General features: G+C 35.5%; 1 protein-coding gene and 2 long non-coding RNA genes across 3 annotated transcripts; 1 reads left to right on the top strand and 2 right to left on the bottom strand.

The window, feature by feature from the left end:
• Positions 1-1,612: 1,612 nt before the first annotated feature.
• LOC103421259 (uncharacterized) lies at positions 1,613-2,375 on the top strand. The gene is made up of 3 exons (XR_003775786.2): positions 1,613-1,749; positions 1,999-2,063; positions 2,175-2,375. It is a non-coding gene; the product is annotated as an uncharacterized lncRNA (long non-coding RNA).
• A 2,252-nt stretch (positions 2,376-4,627) lies between these two features.
• On the bottom strand, positions 4,628-5,768 carry LOC103441454 (F-box/kelch-repeat protein At3g06240-like). Its single transcript, XM_008380141.4, has one exon. It carries the CDS (start codon positions 5,699-5,701, stop codon positions 4,691-4,693), a length of 1,011 nt encoding a protein of 336 aa, XP_008378363.2. The 5' UTR covers positions 5,702-5,768; the 3' UTR covers positions 4,628-4,690.
• Positions 5,769-6,764: 996 nt separating this feature from the next.
• LOC139188144 (uncharacterized) lies at positions 6,765-7,822 on the bottom strand. Its single transcript, XR_011571357.1, has 2 exons — positions 7,200-7,822; positions 6,765-7,103 (listed from the first exon to the last, which is right to left on the bottom strand). It is a non-coding gene; the product is annotated as an uncharacterized lncRNA (long non-coding RNA).
• Positions 7,823-10,040: the final 2,218 nt, after the last annotated feature.

Raw genomic sequence — 10,040 nt, 5'->3', positions numbered from 1 at the left:
AACTTAAAAGCAAGTTGGTTGTATTCGTATGGTTTACAGTTTACTGGACCAAGTTTACACACCAGTCATTCACTTGTTGAGCTGGTGCCGCTGGCCCATATGCATTTTCTTCCATTAATTAAACATCTCTTGGACGGTAAAATTTTATTACAAGCAATAATTTATACTAATTTACACTAAAAAGGATGAGAGATGGGAAGAACCTGAACTCAGGACGCAATGAGTTAAAAATTAAGACTTTAACAATCAGGGCAATCAACTACTTACGTTTGGACGGTTATCTAAAATATTATATGAACTTACACTCATTTTTTTGTTGTCATCTGAACTGTAATTTTAAGCACATTGTCATTTTAATTTTTTTAAATTTCTAATTTGTCATCTCACACATGTTCATCAAACTTTCAAAAAATAAAAAACCCACTTTGCATTGTCCTCTGAGCTATTTCGGACTTTTCAACTCCCCGATCTCCCTTGGTGGTACAGCCAATTGGTACAAGTGCTTTCATTTTTTTTTTTGTCATTGAAATGTTATCAACTGATTTAGATCGTTTGTGTAACTGATTTTGAACTAGATATGATCTTTCTTACTTTCGATTTGTATGAAATTTTATATATACTAAAACCCAAACGGGTGGAACACTGTTGATGAACAGTGAAAGTAACAGTGTTTTTCCGTTTTTGCCCTTCTTGATTTTCCGTTTTTGCCGTTCTATTCCTTTGTGTTATGATTTTTTTGGACCATTTTATCCTTCCACCAACACTTTGCGCCCGGACATGCCCTTATTCCTTTTATGTTCTGATTGTTTTTTAATCATTCTACCTTTTCAGTCCACGTGTTTGTCATCCGTTTTCATTTTTGCTTCGCTGCCCTTTTCGTGTCAACACGTGTTGTTCCAGTTGCTTCCATTTGTTTCCAAAGATTCCACGCGTTGTTCATCGACGAATGCTTTCTTTTTGTAAAATTGGGTTCTGACATTTGGAAATTAGTTTGAAAGCATGTTTTTCTATATAGTGTTAAATATATGCACAAATGTATTAAAAAATTTACATGCTTTTGGGCAACTATTTTTGAGGTAGGTGAAGTCCTTCTGTTGCATTGATACATCTATATCTTCAATTAACATTCAAATGAATTAAGATGTAATATTGTCACATGAAAGTCAGTACTTAGCTGACCACATTTACACATCACAGATTCACAGAACACATGAACTACATTTTTCTTGGTTCTGCTTTTAAAAAAATATAGTTAACAAATTCACCGATTTGGTAAAGTGCTTTTATGTGCACTTTAGAATTGTGATATCTTCCCAATTTCTGTATAAATTATGTTTCCATCATTAGGGTCCTCTAATTATGTACAATCTAGACAGATTCACTGTCTAATTATAAGTTTGTAGCTTCTCTACAATTTAAAAAGCAAGAAGATAAGTATTAATGGTGTGAATTAAAAACATGTAAAAAAATATTATTGATAATTGAACAATCTTATGTCAAACAAGTTGTTAAGATAACACTCAAACATAAGAATGACATAATATGTAACTTTGATAAAATTGCTGTAACGGTACAAAATTCTGTGCTACAAAACCTTACACATGTGTTTATGGTTCTTAGACACTTAACAGATGTAATTAGTTTTTGCCTTTTTTTAACAGATATTTGTGTCCCAAGCGACATACAGAATAATTTACAATGTCTTCAGCTTCTATTGATCTGGCCCAGTTTACAGCTCAGGGGAAAGAAGTCATACTCTCTCTCTGTTATGATTTATTCAGATTTCTCAATGTATGAGCGCTGCTTAAATTCGTATCTATCATTCGTGTTTAATTTTTAATAATTGATGTTTCAAAATGATGATATAATAGTAATGTTATTGGGTTTGTTTTGGTTTCTATGACCTATAGTATGTGTTTATCTCAGTCTACCAAAATATTAATCACCACATCAGTTCGATAGTAATTTTATGTATCATTTCTTTGTGACTTTCTGCAGAACTTGGAATCAGACATAACATGTATGATGAATAAGAAACTCATACACAGAATGACCCCACCAAGGTATATGCAAATTAAAATCATAACTTGCGTCAATATAGAAGTATAAATTACTTTTTAGCACACAACTTTGACATAATAATTTGTCCCATAATTTATAAACATATTATACAGATTTCAGCTACCTGGCAATCAACGACTAATATCTCTTCTAAGAAGGCAAGATCAACATATGGCATGTCAGAGCAGTATATTTTTCACAAACAGATGGTAAAATTGTACACATCACATTAGGCAAGTTTCAATCTTTTCTACTTCCATTTTAACACATTTCTAATTAACATTTCATACTAAATTTTGATTACACTTTATTTATATATTTGATTTCAGAAAGTCGAATTACTACCTAGGAAAAAAATACATTTGAACTCCGGTTATAAGATGACTTCACCTCTCTCTCTCCACTCTCTCTACCAAAACTCAGTTTTGAACTTTTTATGCATATTATTTTTTATTCATTGGCTGTCTTTATTATCTTTTACAGTTGTATTCACACTGTACAAGACACTCCGGAATTTGTTACAACAAAATGTCAATTTTTCCTTCTTTGGAAACATCTCAAGCTAGGAACAACTCTGGTATCCAAGCTTTACATTCATTGTATATAACAATTGAAGAAGCTAATAATGTTTTTCAACATTGTTTAGCATGTAGCAAGCTTTGTTTGACTGTATACTCTCAATACTGCATTTGTCAATTATGCAGTTATCATTAGTTCAACTTTTTGAATAAACAATTATCTTCTACTTTACACTTTGAAAAAATAGATCTTTCTTTTAGTATCTAAATTTGCTCCGTTCATGATAAATTTACATATAAATTGCATTGCCATTCGTAATGCTCTGTTTTTCACTCAAACATTGTTTATCAAAATTGAAGCTATAAAATATTTCATATAATTTTCAATCCCGCAGCAACGCGAGGGTACAAATTTCTAGTGTACTACTAAGTTCCTTAGAGGTCTCGTTTGTTACCTTGGACAGATAGACTATTTTGGTCCAAATAATAAAAACAATTTTATTCACCAACAAGATCAATACAATTTGCCTATATTTCCCTTATGTTTTGACAAACGATATGATAAACTACACTCAATATATCTAAACTAAAAGAAAAGAAGAGGGTTCAAATCCTGAATGAAGAGGAATTCTCTATCCACCATTTGTGCTTAAATTTCTCTTCATTGGCCTCTCCTTAAAATAAGGTACCAATGATTGACCGAATTCTAATATTTAAAATATTTTGTGACTTAAACTATAAATGAGCTTAAAAATTGTGTTTGATTATAATTTTATAGGAATTAATCTCATGAGTTGATTCTCATACGAATAAAAAATTCCATGAAATAAATTTGCATGGTTTTGCTCCATTTTTTAAGTCAAAAACTGAAACAGCATTTTGTCCAACATAAATCGTCACTACTGAACATATTCGATTCATATAATGGCTCCTGCATCATAACAAAAGATCAACCAAGATTAGTGAGGAGTAAACAAACCAGCAGCATTTGAATACAAACTAAGAGCAACCATTCGATCCTCGATTGATCTGTATTTTTCAGCTTGTGCTTGTGTTGGGGAGTTTTTGAGTCTTTTCACCTCCCTATTCCCATGATAATCATCACTAATAAGCTCAAATAGACTCTCCTTGTATGTAACCATGCTATCAAAGTGACAGGACCATTTCAGATTATATAGGTCAGTGATATCCGCGAATTTGTAAACCCACGTGCACATTTGTTAAACTCATCAAAACTACGGTGAGGAAATTCGAACAGAGACCTTGAGTGCAAATGTGAACACTCTTAACTAACTGATCTACATGTCACGTGCACATTATGAGACATTTGAAATGAATTTTTCATATTTAAATCTCTAATTTTATACGTCAGCAATAAATGAAAACGAAAAATTGCCACTACCAAAGGCCACATATAGTAATTCATCTACTGTTTTCTTTTTCGAGCTCTCATGAAAGGTTGCGGTTCATTCCAAATATATAAAATCACTAGGGAAAAATTACATAAAGAAGTGTAGGATGATATTTTTGGATTGTCAATAACAACATTTTGTTCAATAAAAAAAAATAATAACACTTTATTACTTAAACATGAAAAGATTATCAATAGATAAAAAAAAAACCCTAATTTATATTTAGACAAACTTAAACCTGATTTTGCAAATAAATTCAAACAGAAAAAAAAAAAAAAGATCACTATTGGAAATGCCACATTTAATAACCTAATTACTGTTTCTTTGTTATTTAAAGTAGACATGAAAAAAAAAAAAAAAAAAAAAAGAGCAAAATACCTCCTTTTATGGCGAGAGTGGGAATTGAACCTGGGTGGGAAAGGAAACAAAAATTGTACAAAACCACTCTGGCTTCTTATTGTATCTAAAACAAAACAAAACCTGATATATATATATGAACCAACATAAATTTTTTTGGTGCCCCTCCCTCTTTTTGGGCCTCGAGGGGTCGTCCTGATTGCACTGGGCCAAAGCCGGCCCTGGCTGTTAGACCTTATAGTTTGACAGTTGCTGGAGGATGTTTGTGTGTACGGCGTACCATAACAATGAGAAATGAGGGAAATTTAAAAATTTGGGATGATCAACATTTTGATATGTGGGTCATGACTCATGAGAGAATATGGTGTGAGTGACTCGCTGTATAGGTTTAAGATTAACAAACTCCCCGACCCAGAATCGATTTTCTCCGACATCATAAGGATCCCATAAAATGGTACAGTTATCGGGATAAGATTCGTCCGGCGCCGTGAGACGTTGGAGTTGATCAAGTGTGAAAAAAAACAAGTGAAGCGTGTGAATGGCACTAACAGCGCCGCCAGTGGACCTTTGAAACTTGATAGGTAATGGCACTACCGGGAACTTCTCGTTGGTCAAATAAAAAACAACAATAGTCTGCTGCTTCCAGTTAAAGTAGCCGGGCCAATGAAGCGCTTCATTGAAAAGAACCCCGTTTATAATATCAGTACTGTGGCCGAAACCCTTGTCAGCTGCTGCAATTCTTTTCCAAGAGTTGGTTCTCGATGAGAATATCTCCATCTCGGCATTAGACCGATGATAATAACTGGTTAAGAATTTGTATTCGTCAGTGGCCGACACGAAACCAAAACCGAAATGGTTAAGGTCACACCTTTTCTTTTCTGACGATGGAGATGAACTTGTTGTCTGCGGCAATTTTTGCAAGAATCCGATTGTAGGGTTCCAGATATAATACCTTGAGACAATCAAATCATCAGGATTGTTGACAGTAAAACACACCAAACCATTGCACGACGCCAATAGCCTGACATGATCTCTACGGGGTTTCTTGTGCGATTCCAGGAGCCTGGCACGATCGCTTTGCAGGCGTTCTACTGGAAAGGTTAGCTTTCTGACAGAAGAAACATCCCCAAAGGACGAAACCGGGTTCAAGTCAAAAGAGAGGCATTCCGACGAGGAGGAGTGCTGCTGGAAGGGGAGCCTTTGGTGCTGAGATGATGCAAATTTGAACTGGGACTTGGCAAATTGTTGATCGGATAATATAGAACACCACCGTTTCGAGACGCACTTGAATCGGACCACAGATTTTGCAGGCAACCTAGTGAGGATGTTCACTAAACGGAAAGAGTCCTCCATGTTTGCTTGCGTTTGCTCATTCTTACTGGTATACACTCACACCGAAGAGGAATTTGGGGTTTTTCGTCCAAATAAAAATCAAGGCGTATTACGGCAGATCAAAACCGAGGTATATATAGAAGATAATGGGCCCTACTTTTAGGGTTTTAGGCTCTACTTCACGTTAAACCAATGGTTATTTTCTTGTTTTAAAATTATTTGGCCCCGTAGATGGTAAAGTGAAATTGGATACTGACTGGTTAGTACCCAAATATTATTCTTTTTTAAGTAATGCTATGTTTATTATTTATTTGTATCATCTTTCGAATAGAGGTAAGACCTATCAACACATGTGGATCTCATCTTCTTAAATGATTGATGCATGCCACTTAGTAGTACGATCTAGTGGTATTCCTCTTCATTTGTAAGTGAAAGATCTTATGTTCGATTCTCGTCAAATGCAAATTTGAACCACATTATTGTTAGTCCATTGTGAGGCTAATCACATCCTTGTTTAGTATAGATAATATTGTTTGTTAAAAAATAAAAAATGGCAACAATATCATTTTTGTTTTTTTTAAAGGGAAATGTTCACTGTTGGGCATGGTTTTAAAATGAAAGATTATTTAAAGGGGGCAAACGTATCTGTTGGAATTTTTGGTGTACAACTTCAGCACGTGGGCATTTTGTTTTTTTTAGGACAAAGAAAATGGATTTTTTTGTTAAGCTGGAAAGAACGCGGACTACGTGGGCCTTTTGTTTTGGGTTGTTCTCTTAATGTTTGTCTCCTTACCGTTAAACAAAATAGTTGTTGAAAGATTTTAATTAAAAAATGGTTGGAGGAAGCCTTTTGATTTAAGTTTTATTTTTAAACAAAATAGTTGTTGAAAGATTTTAATTAAAAAATGGTTGGAGGAAGCCTTTTGATTAAAGTTTTATTTTTATTTTTATTACAAGTAATATTTTATATTAGGATTAATTTCAGATTACTACTTTAAAATTTCTTAGTTTCTAACATTTGGTATATGAAGTTATTTTCGTCCCAATCTGATACCTAAAGTCATAATTCTGGAATACTTTCATATATCCGTTAAATTTTCTGTCAGACATTCATTAATTGACGATGTGGTATTCATGTAGACAATAACTGGGCTTCACATGTCAATATGAGCCCCGTGGATATTAAAATTTTAAAAAAAATCTTTTTCTCTGCAAACCGAATTTGTCTTCCTCCAAGGACCAAACCAAGATTTTGAAACCCACCTCCACTTCCACCAAGAATGTCGAGTTGAAGAAGCTCAATCCCACGTCAAAACCCTCAAATTCCACGAAGTGACCAAACCCACATCAAAATCCAAATCCGCCAACACATGTTCTCTAACCTTGTGTTCATCTTCTCCGGACTCCTTGCTGTCGCCTCCGCCTGAAATAAAAACCACCGAGTTAGCAAAAATAATCAATGAAATTACGAAAAATCAAGAATTCCAAATCGAAATGGCATTGTGAGTAGAAATCGTACCCGAACCCAGGAGCGGTGGAGATTGGTCTCATCGTAGCAAGTGATGACCTCTTCGACGAAGTAACGAGTCGGACTGAAATCGCTGCATTCACGGAGGATAAGTGACGATTTGGCATCGTTAAGGCTCGAACCGACATCGAGAGTCGCCCCTAATCCCAAGTTGAGATCTTGAGGGATAGAAGAGGTTGAACTACCCCTCCATTTCTTGCAATCTTCTTCCTAAACTTCAAGATCTCGTTTTTGAGCTTCGAGATCTTGGAGTCAATGAGGACTTGTGAAGGTGGACGGTCTTGGACGTGACATTGGTGGAATGAGAGAATGCCGACGGTCTGCTTCTGGGTTTTGGCAGTGACGGCGATGGCACCAGCACATGGTGGCTCACCTGCATCGCTGCTTTAGTCCTTCTCTTTCCTCGGGTGGCTCGCGAACGGAGCTGCTCCGGATCGGTTTTAGATTCGAGTTCCTCAGATTTTAAGGATTAGGGTTTTTGCAAAGGGTTGAGGTGAAGAGGGTGGAAGAGAGAGAAGGGAGGAAAGTGGATGGGTGGGTGTATAGGAGAAAAGGGAGGGAGAAGGGAGGCAGGGGTAGGGGTGGCGGGGTAAGGTAGGAGACGGATTGGGTTTGCAGAGAAAAATAATTTTTAACTCTTTTAATATTCACGTGAGCTACATATGACCCTTGTCTATGTGAGCGTCACGTCATCTGTTAACAGAGGTTCTGATGAAAAATTTAGTAAAGGTATGAAAGTATGTCATAATTATGACTTTAGGTACCAGATTGGAATGAAAAAAACTTTATGTACCAAATATTAAAAATCAAGAAATTTTAGGGTAGTAAACTTATATTAACCCTTTATACTAATGTATATTGGAAGAAGGGCGATGTTTCTATCCAGAATCAAGATATGAAAGTAATTCTCTTCCAGATTTAGGGTTTTGCAACTTTAGAATAGTTCAAAGTAAGGTATCACTTGTATAAGAAAAATCACAATATTTATTTTAGTTCTGGTGAGTGAATTTTTCGAAGAAAAAAGAGGTTCTTGAATGTATGATCAGTTACAAGGCATTGGGTCCCTTCACAAAGAGGCTCTATTGGTGTGGAAGCCAGACTGGTGATCAGGAAGAGGTTGAAATACCTTTGTGAGTCTTTCCAGCCCTCAAAAGGAGTGGATAACCAATCATAGTTTGCTACCAGTTGCCTCCCTTTAAAAAAAAAATCATATATTGATACACATTTGATGATTGAGATGCAAACTCGAAGAACTACTTTAAGGTTGGATAACATTGAAATGTTCCAACCAATGTTTCTACCCACAGCTAATTAATAAAAAAAGCATATAGAAAAACAAAGGGAAGTATTTAGAGTTGAAACATTGCAGAAGTATTTTATGATCTAGCAGCTTTAAGCATTGTTTTACCAACAAAAGGACTTTTTTTGGTGAAAAAAAATAAAAACTTTGATATGTAATCAACTGATTTCAGCTTCTGGAATGTTTGGAATCTTCTGCTTCACACACTCAGAGTACTCATCTCCACCTTGGTGATCCATCCTTTTTCATAAGGGCTTCCATTTACCTGTATCATCACAACAAGTAACCGACAAAAAATAAGTAACTGTTTAACTAAGCAACGATTCATTAATTAATAATTGTCAAATTCCAAGTCTAGATGTCTACTATTAATCATGAACGTTGTTCTAAACTTGACTAGATGTTCAATTTAGTAAGTTTGGGGTATAGGGTTTTAAAAAAAATATCTCGATGCAATTAGTAGTTGAACGATTCATTATAGGTGAAATTTAACTTCGTGAGGTTTCCGATATAAGAAATATGCTTGAACAGTAATGGAACAATTAGCATAAGATGTTCTTAACTTACCAAACCTGGAGAGCTAAGAAGCTCTTTGTTCACTTCAATTATGTTGCCCGAGACAGGACTCTTGATGTCGGTGGAGGCTTTCACACTCTCAACACTTCCAACAGTGCTGGCTTGTGTAACTGCAACAACAGTATCAGGCAGCTCTACGTAAATAATGTCACCTAAATGTTCCTGAGCATGGTCTGATATTCCTACTGTAGCCAAACTTCCCTTCGTCAACTTTCGCCCACTCGTGATACTTTGCATACTTTAAACCCTACATAACTGAACACACACACTTGATATATAAACATGAGATAATGTTTATGTAATAAAATGTAACGAAACAATCAAAACTGAAAACGAAATCGTTATCAAAATGGAGAGAAGGCTAAGGGTTTTAAGAATTACCAGAACACAAGTCTCTGGACGGAATTGCAGACATCTTCGAAGAGAAAGCAGTTCTTGTTGGCCTCCACAACCTACTACTCAATTTCATCTTCCTCTCTCCCCTCACAAATTTTGTATATATATGTCCTCCACCGCTACCGTTGAGGAACTTGATAGATTCCATGAGTTGCTTCCAATTTAGTGTAAGTAAGACCTGGTTTGGGAGTGAGGTGCTTAAAAAAAAAACACCCATGAAAAAAAGCTGTGAGGGTTTTAGGTGTTTGGTAAACTGAAAAAAAATGGCTTATTTTGGAAGCTGCTGTGAGAATAAGCTGAAATCAAAGGAAAAAGCTGAAGCTGCTATTTGCAGCTTTGGAAAACTGGCTTTTTTTCAAAGCACACGGAGTTACAGTGCTCCTTTAATGAAAAGACCCACTATCAGACTGTTTTTTTTTTCCAAAAGCATTTTTACAAAAAAGTTTACCAAACACTCTGCTGATTTATTTCACAGCCGCTTATTCTCACAGCACAGCCGCTTATTCTCACAGCAGCTTTTTTTTAAAGCACAGCAATACCAAACCAGCCCAAGCCTCACT

The sequence above is a fragment of the Malus domestica genome, chromosome 09, assembly GCF_042453785.1.
Source record: "Malus domestica chromosome 09, GDT2T_hap1".
Lineage (NCBI taxonomy): Eukaryota > Viridiplantae > Streptophyta > Magnoliopsida > Rosales > Rosaceae > Malus > Malus domestica.
Note: the sequence above shows the minus strand (reverse complement) of the source record. Positions and strands in the feature narration are given on the sequence as shown.

What these genes read in the sequence shown, in the direction of transcription:
- LOC103441454 (XM_008380141.4), bottom strand. Translation starts at nt 5,701, where the DNA reads ATGGAGGACTCTTTCCGTTTAGTGAACATCCTCACTAGGTTGCCTGCA.